The 21,987-nt window shown below is 41.9% G+C and overlaps 1 protein-coding gene across 1 annotated transcript in view; it reads right to left on the bottom strand.

Moving 5' to 3' along the window:
- Nucleotides 1–16,447: 16,447 nt before the first annotated feature.
- Nucleotides 16,448–21,987, bottom strand: part of LOC148098633 (uncharacterized) — a 35,451-nt gene continuing 29,911 nt past the window's right edge. Inside the window, exons 5-7 of the mRNA XM_087852883.1 lie at nt 17,567–17,710; nt 17,040–17,319; nt 16,448–16,945 (exon numbers count right to left, since the gene is read on the bottom strand). Of these exons, the coding sequence (XP_087709009.1) occupies nt 16,448–16,945; nt 17,040–17,319; nt 17,567–17,710 (922 nt within the window). The remainder of the gene's footprint in view (nt 16,946–17,039; nt 17,320–17,566; nt 17,711–21,987) is intronic.

Below are 21,987 nucleotides of genomic sequence, written 5' to 3'. Positions count from 1 at the left end.
ACTGCGCAGTCAGCTTGAGTACCATTCAGAGCTCGGGGCTACACGCTTCTAAGTTTGTGTCAGCCTGTTTTCTTTGCAGATGCTTGGAGAGATTTGATGCCCTGTTGGCAGAATATAGCTGTTTCTGGCCTGAATACAGTTTATTTTTGTAAAAAATAAGCTAGAAGACCTCTGCCTGATGACCTGTGAGGCCTAATGGGGTAATAATCAATGAGTAAGTTGGATATGTACTCAGCAGTTAAACCAGCAAAGTATTAAAAGATTTTGAAGGTGATTCAATATTGGAAGGCAATAAAGTAACATCAGTATATTGAAGTGCATGTAAGAACCCACGCTGGCACATAATGAATGTGCTGGAGCTGTTCAGCTGTAGTAATTTAACGTGCTTCAGATGAATGGATGAACAAGCTTCTAGGCAACAGTTCGGGATATGAATGCTGCAACTTTTATTTAGTTTTAAGAGGTACTAAAAAGCTGCTCTCTTTTTTTTGAGTCAGTTTTTTAAGTCAGTACCAAAAAAAACACTGAAAAAAAGAAATCAATTCACACTTGATGCCAAGGCGAAATTGATTTTTTCTGACTTTTTCGATCAACAGCAACAACTTTACTCTGCTTATCTCTAAGAGGAGGTAAATAGAGACATCCAGCAATTAATACAATCAATCCAGCTGACTAGGTCGTTAACAGAACTGAAATCATTAGAGTAATGTAAAGCAATCGGTGCATCGTGGACATTAATAATGTGTTGTGTTACTGTGCTTTTAATGATATAAAACAGTTGTAGGGATTAAAGAGCAGTGGACTGAGGACTGATCATTATGGAACCCCAGAGAGATTTTTTTATTGATTTTTTTTGTGAAACACCAAAGCTCCTTTCCAGTTAGCAGGATGAAAAATTAAGAACGGGATCTGCTGAAAAACAGATGGATCTGTATTGCACATACTACATTGAAAGACATTTATCCACCCAAGTATGTGGATTTGAGAAGGTAGAGTGTAAACTAGCCTGTAATAATTACAGGCAGATTGTTGTTTTATGTTTAAGAGAGGCTCGAGAGAACCTGGGAAACGGCAGCTTCGGGGGAAGTGTTATAAACGCATTTACCCAAAAAAGATGCAAAGCAGTGAACTGTGTCTTCAGTAGGAGTAACACCGAAGCTAACAGGTGAGAAAATGAGCAAATGTTTAGTTGCGATGTGCAGTAACCAAAAAAACCCCAAAGAAGCCTGTGGTTTTTACCATCAGTGTGCACTGAACCGAAACGTTTGTTTTTTGGATTTCTTGGCTGTTTAATAAACTACTTTTATTCTGACACTTACAAAAAAAACACAGATTAAACTCAAAGATGGAGGGGAAGTGATGACGGCCACCGGTGCCTTATTTTCCACCCCCTTCTATCCCACTGCCTCTTGCCGCTCCTAGGGTCTTCATCCTTCTTTCTGAGTGAACACCTTGTGTCTTTTTCAGGTGATAAATGCTTCTTCCCTCACACACTGTCTGAATTTGGACACTCTTAAATTACCCCAAGCTGCGGAAAGGAAAAGAAAGAGAAACTTAAAAATAGCTTTTGGACTGGACTTTTTTTTAGGTTAATGGTTGCTCCACACTTACTCTGGTTCAGCCCCCCTCCATGTCAGCCTTCCTTCACTCCCTTATTCCCTGCCTCGCACCTTTTTCTCCCTGCTTCACATACGACGCGAGGAGGCGGGTTATTGATGGCAATTCTGGAGACCTCTGGAACTTCCACACACACTCACACCATTTTCCGCACAGGCTTCATCTTTCTTTCACTTCCTGTCCTCCGGCTCTCACATGAATAATGTTGTCTCTAAGCTAGAATGAGGTCAGGAAAGTAATGGCGAGACATATTGCGCAGTTAAGACTGTCTGCAAATGGCCCATCAATAATCAAAGGCCAAGCATTAGCAGATGCAACATTGTGTCTGTGTGCACATATATATTTATATATTTTTCTTATCATAAATAGTCAGTCCTATTGATTATTTTATAAGCCCTTTGGCTGTGAGGGAAATAATTAATTGATGTAGCAATATAACCAAACAAGAAAAGCACATACTGTTGGCATGAGTAGAATCCTAAAGTGCTGCCCTGGAAATAACTTTTTGTCAAAAGACTCCGACTATGAGGTTTTCCACTGGGGCATTCGCCACGTTCGTTGAGAAAACATATATTTCACAAAGCACTTACCAGAAGTTGTGGCCACTCGCGCTGCGGTGCCAGCCAGATGAAGGCCCCCTGTTCGGCAGTTAAAGTGATGAAGAGCCCGTGGCTCCTCTAGGGTCTGTTTGACCTCCCCCGATGGCACATCGGGAACACAACTTGTCATCAAAGTTTGTTTCAGCCCAATGATCCGAGGTTAACCTTTGACCCCCTCACCTCTGCTGCACCTCTGTAAAGTGTGTGCCTCTAACTTTGGAGACCGACAGCATTCTGGAAAAGGTTATTTGGAGTGTCGGGGGGGTAGGGTGCATCATTACCGGCTGGTGAGACTGGTGAATTGGCTCTGCTTTAACAGCCTTAATTGTGCCCCCCAGCACTCTCCTCAATCTTCTTTTACAGCTCCCTAGCTTAAATATTTACAAACAAAACAGTGCCATGGCCGTGTTTGTCCATTTGCGTATTTGCTGCTGATTACAGACCTCTTGTTCCTGACTCGGAAGCCCACTTAGCCCTTCACCAAACTTCACTTGTTAGTCACTTTATTTATTTATTTACTGACCGTACAGGTAGCTTTCCCGAATTAAAAATTAACTCCTGGGATTTAATGTCCAGCGATCGTCACTAACATACCAACATTTTGCTCTGGGTTGATTCAGCTGCAACTTTGTGTGAGAGTCGCAGAAAGTTTATCGCACTTTTTGAGGTCTTAGGAAAAAGGAAGAAGTTTGAAACGTTACAGAGTTTGCAGAGAGAGGAGAAATCAAAGCATGCATTTGAGACATCAATAAGTGTGGCATGCCAATAACTGCCAAGGAGAGCAGGCCTGAGACGCAGGCAGAGTGGGCCTGTTAAAAGGCGCTCTGCTCCACAGAACAAGCTGAACAAGTCAATACTGTTCATTTGAAGGCATTTCTTTGTGGATATATCAACAAGCTCGAGACTATTTTCACTGATGTGCATGTGTGTGCCATGCATATGTTAGCTCAAAAAGATGCAAAAACATACGGGATACAATGTAAAGGTTAAATACGAGGTTAGACTCTGTAGAAATGCCTACATGATGAACACGCAGCTGCAGAATATGTCATACGCCGCTGTGGAGTTATTTTTAAATGTGCATCGTGACCCATCACATACTTTTTGGAAAAAAATATCTCTTTTATTTTTCTCTTTAAATGACAGGTAAGAAGCACCAAGGCCATTCTCCTGCTCTATAAAGCTCAGAGCACCGATCAATTCTCACAGCCTTAAGAGGTTCTCGCTCGTTCATGATGTCCACATCGTAACTACTTAATTATGGGCAGAATCATTATCTCAAACAAATACTTAGAGGTAATGGATTATTGTATTCTAACGCACATCTGGCGTGATTTGTCTGTGAATGTCTTGAACTGCTAACTATAGCCTGTGTCCATTATCAAGCCATTCAGACCAGATTCAGCGGGAGAAATTTGTGGTGAGAGTTCAGAAAAGACAGACGCGTATGAAAATAAACTGTGGCTTGCTGCGGGTAGATAAATATGCTGTTGTTTAGTTTTGTTTTGTCGCACACTGAATCACATAATAATATGCTATCGATGACTGTGGTGCAAAAAGGAAAAACCCAAATACAATTAAACGAACAATTGTGCGACATTAAATTGTTAAACTGTGGGGTGGATTTGTGTCTGTCTAATTTAACGAGAGCTTCGAAGCGCGGCCGCGATGCGCGGAGAAACCCAGAGGTTTGTGAACTGATTTTCCAACAGCAGGCTCGTGTTGGTTGAGCATGATTTAATCAAGATAACCACAATGGATCATTATGCATAATGGCGCTCCACTTTGAAACGGCACTTTTCAAATTAGAGGCTGCAGATATAACATAAATACAGTGGCTGTCCTGCTGACTTCAGATTGCTTTGGCATTTTAATGTGTTGAACAGGAAAGCGCCACGTGGTTCTGAATCAGCAGGTGATAGATAATGTTTAAGAAATCACCCATTAATATTCGGCTCATCGGGGCAAATTTCATTATTGACATTTTCAATACAATGCATCGCAGTTTTTGAGTTTGAGTTTGCTTACAGTTACTTTATTCCATCAGCGCTTGTGAGGGATTAAAACACTGCACATGTGTTAATGTGTGCCTATGTGTGTTGCTGATGTTGCAGTCTGGATACTCGGGGTATTAGGAGCTTAAGCTCTGCAGGGTTGGAATATAATGAGGCACCAACAGCTCACCTGTCCAGCTGCCAGCGAGAGGTCAACCGCAGGTGGACGCTGCATTCCTTCCTCTGACACACGCACACAGATAATTTTGCGCAAAAGCAGATATGTATAGGTGGATAACACATAATCAGGTCCCCATAAGGAGAATCATGTGCTAACGGCTGTCTAAATGACTTGGGTAAAGTTTGTAGCATGCATGCTTGTTGTTTTTGTCTGCTTCCACTTGTCTTTGCACTACGATGATGTCGGAGTAAATGTGCAGTCATAATTGTGTTCCCACTAGTGCTGTCAGCGCTAATCTCGTTGAGATGACGTTAACGCCACAACACAGCAAATCTCCGTTAACGAGCTACCGCGGATCGCCCCGTGCGTGGGGCTGGACGGCCAACACGTTAACGAGCTAACTGCGCTAACGCAGTAGTTCCCACCCATGTAATTGAGCATTGCATGGGACATCCGACATACTGTTTTACTTTTGTCCATGACGCGCTTACCTTCAGGGTCATACATCACATGAAAACCAAAATAGTTCCAAACGCCAGATCTGAATGAGGGTGCCATGTTGCCATGTTGCAACAAGAGCTTAACTTCTGTCTGCTAGCTTGCCCTACGCTCAGTGAATCTGTGTTCAACTACTCCGCCTAGGCTGCACTGTCGAGCGCAGATCCACTGAGCGCTCAACACAGACAGCATCGTCAGAAGAAAAGTTGATCAAATAAATTTTGTATTGTTCGAGACATATACGTACTGAACCGAAAGCACTGTATCGAACGGTTCAATATCAATACGAGTATTGTTGCACCCCTAATATATATATATATATGGTACTCAATTTTAACCAATGAAATAGCTACTTTTCAGCAATTAATGTAAACTAATTTAACTGAATGTTTTTCTTTAAATAAAATCATCCACAATTCCATCTCAACAATGTGTAAAAAATGAATCTTACATAATCATCTTGTCAGAAACTGTCAATTTTCTGAAAAATAATTTAACACTATTAGCAGAATTCTGTTGGCTCTGTACAACAGGGACTTCTACCTGCATCCTCCATTCCTTCAATGATATTATGATTACAGTATGTGACGATTCAATATACTTCCTATGCCCTCTAGTTTAGTGACTTTTGGGACTGTGAGTGGTCTAAAAGGCAGAGTACTGGAATCCCAGTGGAACACAATGCTAAAATGCCACTGTACCAGCCCCTTTAGCACTGTCCACACACCAGAGAGCCACTGGGTCTTAGCAGCCATAATGGCGTTCACTGCACAACCCTCTTAATCCCACCCCAGCCTTCCACAATTCATGCAGCCCTGTACTTAGTAACAAACCCCCCCAGCTGGGGGAAAAGGGGACGTGACAGGGACAGTGTCTCAGAGTCAATTACAGGTCTGAGGCAGTCCCAGAAGAGCCAACAACCATGTTTGTAGCAAAATGGCCTGTTCTTATTCCTTCATAAAGATGCAATTTACAAGAATAGGGAGAGGCTTTTGTGGGTGGAGTGCAGAGTGAATCTCTTTGGAGGGAAAGATCATGGACTCCCTGTAGACAATGCTGTTAGCCCAGATGAATAAATGATGAAATGGGCTAGCACACTGTGCCCTAATGTAAAAGTTGAGAGCAGCATGGTGCATGTATACTGTGGGATGTGTCGCACATTTTGTGCAAAACTCGTGACATTTTTGATTTTGATGAAGCTCAACACCACGAGTTTGTAATTTGGTTGTAAAGAAACGAGGACAGAAATAATAAAGTTAACCGAGCCACAGGTTGCTGACTCAGCAAGAAGTCTCCTCCGGAAGAAAACTGTGGAGCTTAGAAGGTGTACTGGAGTTGTTTCTCCAAAACAGTGATGTATTATACGTTGCTTGTTGCTTAAATGCATTTCCCATTTGTTAACCTGGCTCCGTGCTGAGTGGCAGCCTCTTGCAGCAGCAGAGGTGTGAAGTAACAAGTACAAAACTTTGTCAGGTGTCTTTACTTGAGGTTTTTTTTTTGCTCACTACATTTTTACACAAATATCTCTGCTTCAAGCCCATCTGAACGTAAATCGAAGGAACAGTAACACTGCTGGTGTACCCATCACCGGTACTTATCACTGCTGTTTTAGCATCTAAGTAGTAGGGATGGGTACCGGTATGGTTCTGACATAAACGGTAGTAACCAGACCGAAAAGCAGCGCACATTTCGGTGCTTTATTTCGGTGCTTTTTTTTCCTGAGATGTCATATTTGATAGCTTGCTGCGAGATCTCACACCGAGCACATCTACTGCGGGTGTGGTGCCTGTTATCGGACACGGAGTTAGCAACATCCCCCAAAAACCCGAAGAGGAGAGTCCTGGCCCCTAGCCCTGCCAGTGTAGCAGAAATGATGAGGATGATGATGCAGCAGCAGCCGTTCTTCTCTGCGTGAGTAGCTTAATGTTGTTCGTGTGTAATTTACATTGAGTAGGCTAACCACGTTATTACATTAATGCATGTAAGGTGAACTAGCAAACATCATCATAGCTACATGCAGCTGTCTTCTTGTTTGATGGCAGATACTCCCTTCACCCTGGCCAAAAAGGCTAAAATGACCAAAGAAAAAGTGGAAAACAGTTAAACATGAGAGGTTTTTGGACAAAGTTTGTGTTTTTTCCATTGATTAAGCACTGCTTCCAGCCAAGAGTGATACCATATATGCCCTATAGCTGCAGAAAAGGCTAACATTGTTATCTTTTTACAAAAAAAACAGCTGAATATGAGAGGTTTTTGGACCAATACAGATACCGGTATCGGATAAAACCTAAACGATACCCATCCCTACTAAGTAGCACTACAGATTAGAAGCAAGCATTAAGGTAGTAACATCAACAGGAACAGTTAGTTTTCAATGCAACATTTGTAATAGGCCAAAAATATCAGCAAACACAAACTCCTGAAATACAGCTTGACTCAGAGGTGGAGAAGCTGTAACAGAGGCAGAACGGGAGATATCTCTTTTAAAGTTAAGGACTACTCAGTCAGAATTGATCAGCTGGAGATGTAAAACTTACAATTTCATTTCAGTTTAGCAAAAAGAAAGGTGGACTGTTTGTTAGTGAAAAGTGATGGAAAGATTACTTTGAAGGAACATTTCTAATAAACTACTTATTGATGGGCTACATCCATGTAACAACCACAATCCTCAAAAGGTTGTGAAACTGTGTAAACTGTAAATACGCCCGTGTTTATCTCTGCATAGCATCCCCTCTTGTTTTAAAAAAAGTCAGTAAATGTCTGGGAACTGAGGAGACTGGTTGTTGAATTGATGGAAGAGGTACGCAAATGCATACTTTTTATCTTAATGGGGATAAAAATTTAGACCAACACCGTCTGGTTTTGACCCTGCATCTTAAAACACTCCAGAGTGTGAGCAATAATCAAATAAGAAATGGACCTGAGACACCACATAGATCCTGCTATATTCCCAACCCCCCTGCGTCAGAGTAGCAGATTAGACCAAAAATCATACAGAATTTCTCACCGATTTTCAAACATCATCTACATCTGAGTTTTCAAAAAACTGCAGTTGTGAAACGGGTCTGCTATCTGTGGCATCCTGCTAGACACCCTTTGTTATGGCTATGAAGGGAAGGAACGGTGCACTCTGTTGGCTGATGCTGCAGCCAAACACCTGTGTGAAAAGATCAGCCCTTTACCAGCCGAGACACTGTATCATTCACTAGTTGGAACATTATGCTGTGAAATACATCACAGAGCCGAGTGATTTTCACATATTTATCAACTCTCACGCTTAAGGTTTAATTCCATCCCCCTCCAGAGATTTACAGAGATGTGAGTAAAAAATGGTGAAACACTGCACATCACCCACTTACACGAAAACAAGCAAAGACTGAATCAAAAAAGACTGTTTAGTTAGGAACCACTAACTGGAATATTTATTTCTTTACCTGATACTCTCTTGTGGTGTTGCACTGATATTATTTATAGTCAATATTGAACTGAAGTGAAAGGGAGATTTTAATTCTGGTTAAATAACATTACAGTATAATTTAGCTTTTAGTTTGGCAGGAACCTGGCTGTGTCTGAAAGAGAAAAACATGACACTGAGACTGTTTACATAATATGGAATATTGTAACACTCCTTGTCTGCCCTGAGACTGGATGGGTAGCATCTGGCCACGCTGCTTGTTAGCCAGATGTGTCTGGAACAGGAGCAACAAATGTGAGTACAGGAAGAAGGTGCTGCGATCTGGACTGGGAAGCCCTCAGTACATTTAACAGCTAGTTGCTACAGTGTGGTTACTCTGCACATCCATGATACTATGACGCATCCCAGGATGCAGAAAGCATTTAGCTCAACCTTGCAGCATAAACCTGATAGTTGGACTTGCATTCTCACCATAAATAAACCGTTTGGAAATGGAGATCACCTCCTCCAGTGGGTCTCAGTGCTTTTGTTTTGGTCCTTATGGAAGTGCAACACTACCACACCAATGCTGAACTCAAGAACTCAAGGCTCCAGAATTGTACCTGACAAAAAATGGGTGCCACAGTGGTTTCATCTGTGTTTCATGTAATGCATTTTCTCAACCCGGCTTGCAATAGTAACATTTTACCGCTGTGAGTTAATTCGAATTTTGCAAATCTGATGCTACACAGACATCATTTCAGGCAGTCTTGGCTCTGACGTGCACTCCAAACAAATATGGAAGAAGCAGTTCCAAAACTTTGCAGGTAATTAGACATAACTGATCCAGCGCTTTAAACATATGTGCTATCACACAATGCACGGCTGTGATTTCAGCTTAAGCTTTTACTTTAAAGGCAACATTCTCTATTTTGCTGTATATTCTTTCCGGTTTCGCTAGGGATCTGTGAGTAAATGACTGTTTGTAGAAAATTCGCCGTCCTCCACAACAAAATATAGGCAATAGACCAAAGCAATCATGAGGAGGTTATTTGGTATAGCACCCTCTTTGTGAGTAACGGCAACCTCTAGCTACCCTCACTGCTACCACTCAAACTCAAATTTGGCAACATCCCAGCATTAGGAGGCCAGGTAAAAAAATGTTTGCTAATAATATTTGAGCTCTATTTTTAAAGACCTAATATTTCTAAATAAATGTAATTTTTTGTGCGCATCTCACTTTGGTTTCTTCTGAAAATCACCTCGTATGGCTGTAATGAGTTTGAAACGGCGTAGAAAGATAACAAACACGGTGAACTGCATTTGACATTTACCACATTCTACTTAATAATTCCATCTTTTTCCTCAAAACGGATTGTTTAATCACTTAACTTTGAGTTATTTACATTTGCCTACTGCCGCGACAGAGCTTGCTACAGAGGTAAGACATCCATTTCTCTGAGCCTATAATGACAGTTTATTGGATTACCTGATTAAATGCAGAATGGATGATCGGAGGCCTGAAGGTAATGCTTTCTACTTTTGAAAAATGAGCATAGAATGTGCATGAATCACATGTCCTGTGTTGATCATGTACAAGTCGCTGCAAATGCCTTTATTCTTTCTCCTTCCTCACGCACAGCCACGCTGTTGAGTGCAGTTCATCTAAAGTTGTTACCAGCCCCTGTTGGCTGGTGACAATAGAAAAAGGTTACGTCATGCCACAGCGGAATATGGTTTTGTCCGAAGGATGTCTTGGTAACAAAATCAAGGAAGTGGCTCGCGTTCTGTGTTGTAGGTGTATGGGCGGACGGACCTCTTTAAAACCTTTACGTTATCCAAATCCTCGATAATGATTCTACAAAATGCGTTTAATCATTAAGTGGCAGTGAGCGCTGACTATGTTTTATCTGCCAAGTCTTAGAGAAGTATAAACACAAAGGGGTTGAGTGCGGGGGTGGCCATTTTCATGCCAAGTCTGCGCAGTTTTAAAAGTGGGACTGGCCCTCTGTTGATATGCAACCAGTCAAGGTATTCTCATTCATCTGGGAAGGATTCGCCCCATTTCACATCAACGAGGCCCTTTAAGCTCAGAAACTAGGTGGGAAAAAAAAATCAACGGAAAGAACCGTGGCCATTGGTTGACAGACAAACTTCTTCTCGTAGACGAAAAAGAAAAAAAAGAAAAATGAGACTCATGCTGCAAAAACAGATCATTTTAGTGTCTTTGAAACTCGTCCCGACATGTTTCCTCTGCGAAAGAGTTTGATCAGTGTAGTCATATAAATTCACAGTGCACTTCTGAATCACCGCTGTTAATGGGGCATGATTAAGTAGGAATTATAATCTTATCACTGGGAGCTGTTAAGACTTTGCAGTATTTCTCGCTATTAGACAGCAGACGCCACATGACGCAGGTGCCGTCTACCCGTCTCTCAGTCAGACCTGACTAACCAGGGCAGAGGTTTCATCACGGGGTCATTTATTTACTTCCCCTCCTTGCTTCTCACCCCCTCACCCTCAAATGCTAGGCTTTCCGGCCTAATCAATCACCTGTGGAAAGACCAATAGCTGAGGGGAAAGAGAGGAGTGTGGGGCAGAAAGGCAAGAAGGGAAGGAGCTATGAGCTGGATGTCAGGGACAGGTGGCCTGGGTCAGTCTCTCTCTCACCTTGGCAGCTCCTCTCCAAGTGCTCTTGACAGGCTTACATGCATCTACCCACCTGCACAAAAGGAGTCTAGAGGCGCACGCACAGATGCACACACATCCACAAAAGTGGGTGTTACTCCCTCCCGCGCACTCGCACACAAATGCTCACTCACAAACAAGAGAGCAGCACGCGCAGCTTCAGGCTGCTGGCGCTCCCTAGGGGAACACTTGAACTATGCTAATGCATGCCAGTTCATCAATTTAGTCCTGGACACAACGCGCTTTCTTGAACTGCCTCAGCATGCATATTTCTCAAGGTTAAAAAGTTATTAGGGATAAGATGGCCACTTCTGTGTGAATGAATCTCCATATCATGAAAGGAAAATCAATAGCTGTATCCAATAATGCAGCAGATGGAGTTAAATGTATCAGATGCACCCAATTCTTCTCAATGCAGTGTCTGTTTTCTTGTTTGGACGTGACAATCACAGCAGCCACGTAGGACTAGGCCAAAAGTAACACTTTTGTGAGGTGGTTGTCTTCAACAGTGTTGTCCGACATTAGCAACACAGCTTTGCAGATACGGCGGAGCACTGACTGCACCCCGGAATACGACCAAGGAAAAGGGGAGGAGAGGATTGACGAAATGAGTGTGATTGACAGAAAAAAAGAAAGAAAAACACAAGGAAAAGAAAAAAGTGAGCACTCAGCTGACTTGAGGAGATTAGGGAGGAAAGTGGAGAAGGAATCATATAAATGTGTCATTTCCATTTCCATGTTCACATTTGTGTCCTCTTTTTATGTCACAAGCCTTCATGAATATGGATGAGGCTGTCAATGTACTTCTGAGGCTGTCAATGTACTGCTCCTTTATTTATTTATTTTTTTACCAAATAAACATTTTTTCCTCCAGTGTTCTCTTGACTGAACATGGATAAAATTTTCTGTGCAGCATTGTGTTGCCTGCTTTCAAAACAGCTCAAGCTGTGTCAGAAGCAAGTATGTTCGATTTGTGCATTGTTTTTCTGTTTTTTAACTTTGGCACTGTAACATATGAATGAGAGTTTTGGGAAGACAAATTAAAGGGAAGAGTTCACATTTTTCTCTCTTGTTTGAAACACAGAATATTTTACACACACACACACACACACAGACATCAGCAAAAAACATATGGAGACACTTTTTATTTGGTTTGCAGTTATAATACAATATTACAATATGAATTAATCTTGACAATAGCCTACACTCTAGAAAAGTCCCAGGATGTATATACATTACATTGAATATTGACTATAGATAATATCTTGAGTGTTAATACATTAAATAAGAATGAGCCAAAATAATCCCAATGAATTAAACATCAGCAGTTGGTGGCAAAATGAGTGAGTCCATAGTGTGATGGTGGACAGCTCTGAAAAATCAATATAGCAATTTTTGCTTGGATGAAAGACTTGTTGGAATGTAATGGTTTTAATTTGTAGGCCACAATAAATCCTAGATATGCAGTCTTTCTCATGATTTTGCAATGCCTTGACCTGTGGATCAGACTCACCGCAAATAAAAGTTAATAAATGGGATTAATGTTAGGCAGGTGAGATTTTGGGCAAGTCTTCTGTGACAGGTGAAAATGATGGTGGTTAGCAAAAGCCAACAGATTAGAGATTTGCAAAGGTGTGCCAAGAGGAATCTCAGAGGCCTTACTTATTCAAGAGAGCGTAATAGGCATAGGAGGGTAGGTGGTTGTCGTATGTGGGGTGTACGTGCAGGACAGATCTGAATAAACAAAAGTAAACCTTTACCTGCTTCAGCCTCAGTAATCTATTAGGATGGTGAAAAGTCCAGTAAACAGAGATGTGAAATACACAGAGGAGCAAACAGTGAAACAAACAGTACTACACGACAAGGAACTGAGGAAACCTGAGGGCTTAAAAACACACAGGAAGTAACCAGGGATAGAGGACTGAGCCAGGGAAAACAAGACGCAGGTAAGCAAAATCTAACTAATGAGACAAGGGGAAGCAAAACTGAACACAACGAACATAAAAAATAAAATAAAACAGGAGAGTTGACACTGACATGATAAAGAGAACAAAAATTACCGAAACAATAAATGAGTACACACAAAGTATAACTATGACCAGAGCCCAGATAACTACCACTAAAAACGCCGCTGAATTTAAACATAAAGAAACCAACCTGGAAATATCTCTTAAAGGTTCAAAACTCAACCCTGCAAAGACCACAACAGACTCTGAGAACTGAATGGTAAAAGACAGGCTGTGACTTTAATAATCCTCAAGAGAACACGGGTGAGTTCTCCAAAGAAACAAACTCCAGGCAGGGAGCTGGGGAACGACAGAGGAAAAGTGATTACAGAGTACAACAACCTAAATTGGGTGGCTATTAGAAATGTGAGTCACAGGGCCTCAGTTTAGGTGCAACAACTGTTCAGACGTCTTCAAACCACAAATCCCGAGAATTCAAAAGTGCTACCAAGAGACTTGAGATGTTTGTGACAGACCCAGATCTCCACATAAGATAACTACTTGTGCAGACAGGGTGCTGATTCACTAGGCCAGCCCATTGTCAGCTGCTGCACAGTTTCAGAAGAAGTGAATTGATACCAGCAAGACTTGGTTCTACAAGCACTGTTCATCAAATAACCTCCATGGTCATATTGCTGCCTAAAAACCAATGTTAAACACTGAGTTTCATTTGGCAAGCAATAAAGTTTGCAAAAAGGTTGGAAAGCAGACAACTAGATTTTTCAGATCGTAACCACTGCCAGTATTGTCATTGACTCATTTGGACCTTTGGGTTAGCCAGAAAACCATCAAGTCTGGACGTGGGAAGATTATAGCTTGGGGTTACATCCAGTATGGAAGTGCCAGGGGGATCTGTAAGGTAGATGGAAACACTGACAGCACTAAATATCAAGAGATTCTTCCTTAACTATAACTGGTTAGATTCTTTAGTGGAGATGGAACTCTTTAGCACATATCAAGTTCCACTATGACGTTTCTCAAGGTAAAGAAGATCTAAGTCCTTCAGCACTGGCCAGCACAGTCTCCTGTAATGAATATTATCGAGCACATCTGAAGACAAATGATGGAGAGCGCTTTGGAACCAAAGAACTTGGAGCAGGTTTGGGATGCCTGCAAGGCAGCTTTCTATTTCATACCTAATGACGTCATAAACAAGCTGAATCTATGCCAAATCTGATGGAAACTGTTCAGCACCCTAAAGGAAGCCAGGAAGCTTTGTGTAAGTTCAATAAGGAAAATCTGTATTCACTCATCTGCCTGCTTTCCTGGGTCTTTGGGCTGCTAGTCGATTCTTTACTTTACTTCCAGTTTCCCACATGGACACACTTAATTTTGTCATCAACACACTTTTCCAGTTGTGTTCTTGCCAACAATCTTTTAGCCAATCAGCCTCTTTTCTTTAAATCTCAGTGCTCTTCCATCAATCTGCCTTTCAGACTTTCATTTTTACATCCCAGCTTCACCTCTGCTACATCCAGCACCTAGACTCTGAGAGCAATGGTCTTTTTCTACATCCTGCCATTATTAGTGTGAATGCTGATAAATTTTTATTATTATAATATTTTGTTAGCTATTCCATACGTTTTTTGCCATCTATCTCTTTCAACACCGTTCAACTTAGAAAACCCACCATTAGATTCCTCTTCTTTTGGACATTAATGCTTCTCATTTTTAACTTTTATATTTTTTAAATTATTCAACTTTATTCAACAAAAATTTATAATGTATTTCAGTGGGGAGACCCTTCAAATCCTCATTGAGCGTACCCATCTTTCAACTCTAACTACTTCCACTTACGTTGACTAGTGGTGTGTCGGTCGCGAACACGTTAGAGCACTTATGTGATGTAGAGCAGCGGTCCCCAACCCCCGGGCCTCGGACCGGTACTGGTCCGTGAGTTGTTTGGTACCGGGCCGCGAGAGTTGAGGCTCAGGTGTGAAATGTATAGTTTTCAGGGTTTTTATCGGTTTTCAGCGTTATTTTGTTATCGTTTTTATCGTTTACTCGGTTTTCCTGGGTCTTTTCACGTGTGTTATGAATAAATGTTCTTTTTTTCGGTACCGGTACTAGTTTTATTTTGTTGTATTTATCTGCGACACTTTAAAGGCCGGTCCATGAAAATATTGTCGGGCATAAACCGGTCCGTGGCGCAAAAAAGGTTGGGGACCGCTGATGTAGAGCAAATATGTGATGTCTTGATAAATCAAGCACATATTTGAAGATTACACAGCACCATTCTCGCCTGAAAATATCTTAAAAGTTTATCTTGTGATCCAGAAAGAGTAATATTTCAAACTCCGCAACTCTGCGTTCGTCTGCCGCTGCCTCTTTTGAGTTTTGGACGAAATGCATTCTGGGATATTGCTTTTCGTCATTTCGAGCTGATTGGAGACCAAAACAGTCAGATTTTTTTTGCATCCAAGTCTGTGATTGGCTGGTTTTGTGGCACAAATATAACGGTGTACAGAAAGAGTTGAGCGCGCACGGGCAGAAATGTTGAGGGTGCAAGCAACACATTGCGAGCAAGCACAAATGCAAAAACTGAGCGAGAGGGGCTGCTATTGTCTGTGTATATGGATAATAGCAAACACTGAAATAAATTTTTTTGAATCCTCTGCGTGCTCTCCCTGCTGTCTATGGTTTCTATTCTATGGTTTAGTTTCTGCCAGTTTAGTTTATCCTCAGTTGTGTTTTGCCATCCCCACTTTGTGTTCTGTATTCTTAATAAACCACCCTCACATCTTAGTAAGTGCTGCATTTGAGTCCTCTGTTCCACACATCACACAGCTGCTGCCCCAGTCGTGACATGTTTTTTTGTAATTTATCATTTATTTATTACATCTTATGTGGAGTGAATAAATAAAAGTGTATTTATGGGGCCCATAGAGACAAAACGCGTACAAATGCCAAAACACATTCTTTGTGTTTTTTCTACATTTACTTCATTATATTGCATAAATGTCAGTTACAAGCTTAACCTCCTAGGACCTGGCGTCCACATATGTGGACATCACATTTTGGGTTGTCTAGACCAAAATACTCAATCTTGCTCTACAAGAGCCTGATATCCACTTACGAGGACATTATACTGCCACTGTTCTATTGAAATTTAAAACTAATGTCTTCATATGTGGATCTCAATTTTCTCAGAACCAAAAATCAGGTAAAAAAAAAAATCACGTAATTCTTTGTTTTTACAGTCATCAGGTCCCAATCAGCCCAAATAGCAAAGAGAAATTAAAAATACATCCCACGAAAGAGTTCGGGTCTTAGGAGGTTAAATATAAGGTTGAAAAAAAAGTAATTGCAACCAGGCTATTGATCAAATAATTGCGAGTAATCACGATTAATTACAGAAAATTGTGAGATTCATTAGTTTTGTTTTTTTTTAATTTATTGACAGCACTGATATATATATATATATATATATATATATATATATATATATACATTTTACCATTACTCTGGATTCACTGGCCTGTCATTAGCCCTTGTGTGCCCGCCAGTTCTCTGGGGGCATAGGCGCCGTGAGGAGAAAGCTGGGTGGTAGCAGTGAGTGGCCGCGCAGTTGGAGCGCACGTACACTCGGCACTCGTGGCACAGGACCTTGGTCCGGACATCTTTGCTTCTGGGACACATGCGGCACCTTCGCCTCTCGACTTCACCACCAGAGAGGAGTCGTGTGTCCCCGCAAGAGGCATAGTGGTGGTAGTAGTAGTAGTAGTAGTAGTGGTAGTAATGGTAGTAGTATGAGGAGTAGTAGTACTACCTCGGGCCGAGGCCCTGGTTTCGAGCATGGGGAGCGCGAGCGTTTTGCCCAGTCGCTCGAAGAAGATCCTTTGTTTGTTGAGCTTGCCCGCCATCCAGTCGGGGTGAATTTCCCTCCAGAGCACAAACGCGTTGTGGGCTGCAACGTCAACCATGTCAACCACCAGGCCACGGGCCACTTGCAGGTCTTTCTCCTGCAGCTGTACGTGCCCACAACTTTGTCCAGGTTGTCAACGCCTCCCTTGGTGCGATTGTAATGCAGCACTAAGGGAGGTTTTCCACTGCTGCGGTTGCCATGGGGGCACGGCGGCTAGGCTGAGGCTCGGGGCTGGAGTCAACAAGCTCACGCGAGGTGAAGAAGTTGTCGCAGGTGACATTGCATTCTGGCATCAGTCCCTTGGTGAGGTCCACGACCACTCGAGTGGCCAGGAGCTTTTTGGGAGGGCCGCGCTTGTCGGGCTTGCTGGTGTAGTCTTGCATCTTCCACTCATAGCTGGAACGGGCGTCGCAAACGACCCATATCTTGATCCCATACCTGGCCGGTTTGCTGAGCATGTACTGTCTGAACGGACACCTTCCTCATGGCGAGCGAGTCAGAGAGAGAGAGAGAGATATGGGGGGGGGGGATAAGGGTAGAAACGGAGAAGAAACGTGAGTTTGAGAAAATGCGTGGAAGCGTGGAAGATAAAGTGGTGTAAAAAAAACCAAAACCCAACAAAAACAAAGCTAGTGTTGTTCCTCCTCTCATCCCACACTCACATACACAAACACACGTACGGACTCGTACCTCTGAACGGCACCAGTCTCTTGTCGACGGTGACCTCCGGTCCCGGTCGGTATATGGCAGGCAATCTTGCGCTGCCGCTACAGCCTCTTCGGTGGGGCCTCGTCCTCGCGGGTCGAGGTTGCCTTCTTCTTCTTCTCCTCCATCTTCATCTCCTTCGTCGTGTGACCCGTGGTAGGTACTTAAAAATAGGACGGAGCCGTAGGCGCACAGTCAGTTAAAAAGTTCAATTTATAATACAAAATAAAAGTAACGGTATAACAGCTAAAAACAATTAAAAACTTTACTTTATTAACTACAACAAAAAAATGATAAAATTGTATGATTGCCCGTGAGACAGGATAAGCGCTGCGGGGAACCGTTTAAGAACAAATCAACATATCACACACGTTAAAAAGGGACGGCAACTCACACATAACCCCAAATGGGCAAGACACTATAGAAAAAGGGAAATCTTCTGTGCCGTCTTCACTCAGACCCACCGCTGTGCATGCAAAAAGCGGCAAGACAAAGAAAGGTTTTGTTTTCCACGCAGCGCCTTCACCGTCTGCAACAATATATATATATAAAAAAGGGTAAAACACTAAAAGACAATCAATATCTGCGGTGCCTACTGATACAGAAAAATAAAAAAAACAAGCAAGCAAAATCGACAGCCGCAGCAGTCACAGTCTGTCGAATTACACCAAGTTGAAACAAATTAAAACACACTGATGTGTCGGGTCCTTTGCCTGCAGCCAGAAATCCACTCAGCAAAGCAGCAGCTCGGTACTCTGTAAATAAAAGGCAGGAGATGACTTACGCTGGACAGTAAAATGCAGCGGGAGTATCCCTCAACTGTATTGTTTTCGTTACCTGTCCACAAGTTCGCATCACACCCTAATAAATGTAGGTCAGTGGCGGTGAAGTCCACCACACGGTTCTCACAGGAACGCAATTTTTCCCACCTACAAGGGTGCAAATAACTGTAAATCTCTGCCAACAGCCAGAACTCAAGTGGTACATTTTTGTATAACCTACCGTTCTAACAGAAGTTTAGGGGGGCCCGCATCAAGCTTTCATAGAAAGAAGTTAAAAACTTGCCCAGCTTGGACCAAGCACTCGCAGCTTCAGGTTCGCGACCCCCGCCTTCGTCCGTCTAGCCCTCTCCTAGCCTTCACGGTGGAAGAATTTTGTCAAAAACAGGCGAATTCCTGTGTGTGTGTGTGTGTGTGTGTGTGTGTGTGTGTGGTGCCACTGGCTGGAGTCTCTGTAGCAACCAGGCTCACACCTGCCTGTTTGATAAGCTCTATCTGTCAATCTGCCAACATTAATCTGAATCTTAAAAACTACTGTTTCAACTGCTGCTGTATGCACAGTGTTTGCTCTACAGCCGTCATGTTACCCTCAAAACGTAGCCATCGTTGTTCTCTTTCCAACAGTGTGTCTTTCAAACCTCAGAGATGTAAACTTTTTAAACTGTGTGGTTCCAAGTAGAATAACCTTTTAACAGACCCATAGAAAAAACATTGTATTTTTAGTGAGAAGTTTATCTCAACAGCAGGAATGACCCCACTTTTCAAATCATTCCTGTGACCACATTTTTGACAGCAGGAGCATAAAGAACACACTGTTGTGTAGAACACGTCCTCGGGATCCTCGTGGTTTGAAATTGATATTGACAGGAGTTAGGGTGTTGGATTTAGATGCAGTTTTTCAATAGGTGCACCGAGGTAGATTTGATAGGGTTTTGCCACAGAATAATAGTATGTCAGTAGTGCAGGACAACTGGATAGAGCATTTTGTTTGGCCTGCTAAATCCAAGCTTATTGTTCATTGGTGGATTTCTCTTCTGCACACAGGTGGTTCATATCTGGGCAGCTGGAATCAGATGATGATGTTTAGAATCACCTTTTGTGACGGGATGATTAAACGTACAGCATTTAGCTGTCTGTAGTGGATTCTCCAACATTTCAGTCATTCAGCTGTTGCGGCTCTAGCAGGGCCTCCTCCTGAAGTTGCCTGTGTGGGCATGTCCTACCAGCTCTCCTGCCTTAGGTGCCATGTTTTTCTTTTGTACAGCTACCTTCCATCAGCAATTAAAGGTATTTAAGCCCAGAGAAAGGTGAGCTCTGGTGCCAGAGAGCCATGTAAGTGGTTGGAGCTAGTGAGCTGTGCGTTTGGTGTTTGCAGGTAGTGAGCTGTATTTTGCGATTGCTTGCTCCTGCTCGGTGGCGAGGAATGTATTTGGTTACTAATCTCTTTTCTAACGTACTTTTCAATTTACTGACCGACGCTTGAGTTTTGTTTTGTTTCTTTAAATGGTGTTAGCGGCTTGTCCATCTCTTTTAGCTGAGTTATTGATAAAACTTTTAATAAAACTCTTTAATTTAACCATTTTGCTTCTATGTCTCCTTTTTCCAACCTGGACACTTTTTGTTACTTTCCCTCATCGCCTGGACCCTTTTAGGGGAACGTAACACAGTGATTAAGAGAATATGAACTTTTAATATTCATTAAGATGTTTTGTGATTCTAAATTTTGTTTTTTTCATTACTCAGCTTTTTCAAATGTACATTGTAAACATGTTCAGCTACTTTCCAACTTCTTCTGTGTGAACATCAGCTTTCAACAGTTCTGCACTTTTCTTTATAGGTGAATGTGGGGGGGCGTGGCCTGCGGTGCCGTGCAGAGGAGGCGGACGCAATCACGCCCCGCCAAATTAAATATTGAACTGGGTCCTGTGGTTGGCCTTGTTGTTGTGGTCGTTATGTTGAGCTGGCAGCGGGAGAGCTGCAGCTCTGGGTGCGGATGTACAGCAACCGTGAAAGTGTCAATAAAGTATGCTGCAAAGCATGAACTTGCACCCCGGTCTGCCGTGAAAAGTTCTGTATTTTTCAGCTCATTCAACATTTTTAACTTAACATTCAGCAATTATTTGATTCCAGCTCAAAACATTCAGCTATCAGCATTCACATTGCAGTTACCTCAGAAAATGCATTTTCTAGTTAGGCTTTGTTTTGCTGTGCAGCTTTATCGAAGCCTAATCACCAAATAGCTTATCACTCAAAGTCTATATTTCAATAAATCATATTCAGTTCCTTTAAATTATAGCTCCATATAAAAATAATCAACTGGTTTGACATTAATTATTGAAATAACTAACATATAATTCGATTGACTACAACAAGCAACAAAACTTTTGTTCAGCTAGAAACTCTTTGGCCTGATTATCATGTAATAAAAATCAATGAATACATTTTGTTTTTTGTAGCATTAAAAAAAAACCTATAGATCCTTATTATTAGCATGAGCCATAGAAGTAAATGTATTTACTCCAATACCGAACCGAACCATGTTCAGAAAACCCCAACAATCACATGGCCCCCTATGAGCGAGTACTTGGTGACAGTGGAAAGGAAAAACTTCCTTTTTAACAGGAAGAAACCTCTGGCAGAAACAGGCTCAGGGTGGGAGCGAGAGACACAGGACAAAAGACACACTGTGGAAGAAAATATATATTTGAATGATTTAAGTTACCCCCTTACCCATTCCAGTAGCATTACTGCATTGTAACTCTGCTCCTCAGTGCATTTTTAAATGCTAATTTTTAGTATCAGAGAATTTGTGTTAATGCTGTTTCTGTTAATGCCAAAACACAGTTGATTTGTGGACTGGATTTACACTCCGTAATGATGCCGATAAACACAAAACCAGTAGGGAAAAATAAGAGAAAAGGGGGAAAAACTGAAGAAAAGAAAGAAAGGAGCTAGCACATATAGCCCGAGAACAGTCCCTCGTTACCTAAAAATAATGAGCAGCAAACCAGATGCATAATTTACAGTGCAGTGAGGGCATGATAAAACATGTCAGCATTCATTTTCCCTTAAAAAAGAAGAAAAAAAAAGGAAATGTGCAATGAGAGGGAGGTGGTAACAGTTAAAAAAATTTACCTCCTTTCACTGTTACAAAATTATTTATCAGTTTTATTTTCACATTGTTGGAGAGTGGGATCTAGATCGTCATTAGTCACAGCCACAACACGGGAGGTGAAGCGCCATAATTCTCTGCTCACACTTGCAAGATGGAGAAGACACATGAAGCAGATCCGTCTGACATCCTGCAGACTCAATGCAAAGCACTTAACCATCAACACATATCTCGATTCAGTTCCCAGGCACTGCTCATCACAGTAACAACACCTCATGTTCCCTTGTCCCAAAAATGCAACCTCTGTTCACATCCCCCGAGAGCCAAGCGAGGAAGAGGCGGATGTCACAATGAGTTTGCTTTTCATTTGTTTTCTAATCAGACGAGAAGAGGTAGCAGGGCAGAAAACAACCATGAAGAATCATCAAGGGAGAAACAGACTGATCTCCTCTTTTTCTGCAAGCCTGGCCTAGGATATATATATATATATATATATATATATATATATATATATATATATGGTTTTGTACCTCATTGAGTGAGTGGGAG

The sequence above is a fragment of the Neolamprologus brichardi genome, chromosome 15 (genome assembly GCF_056152115.1).
Source record: "Neolamprologus brichardi isolate AB-2024 chromosome 15, ASM5615211v1, whole genome shotgun sequence".
Taxonomy (NCBI): domain Eukaryota; kingdom Metazoa; phylum Chordata; class Actinopteri; order Cichliformes; family Cichlidae; genus Neolamprologus; species Neolamprologus brichardi.
Note: the sequence above shows the minus strand (reverse complement) of the source record. Positions and strands in the feature narration are given on the sequence as shown.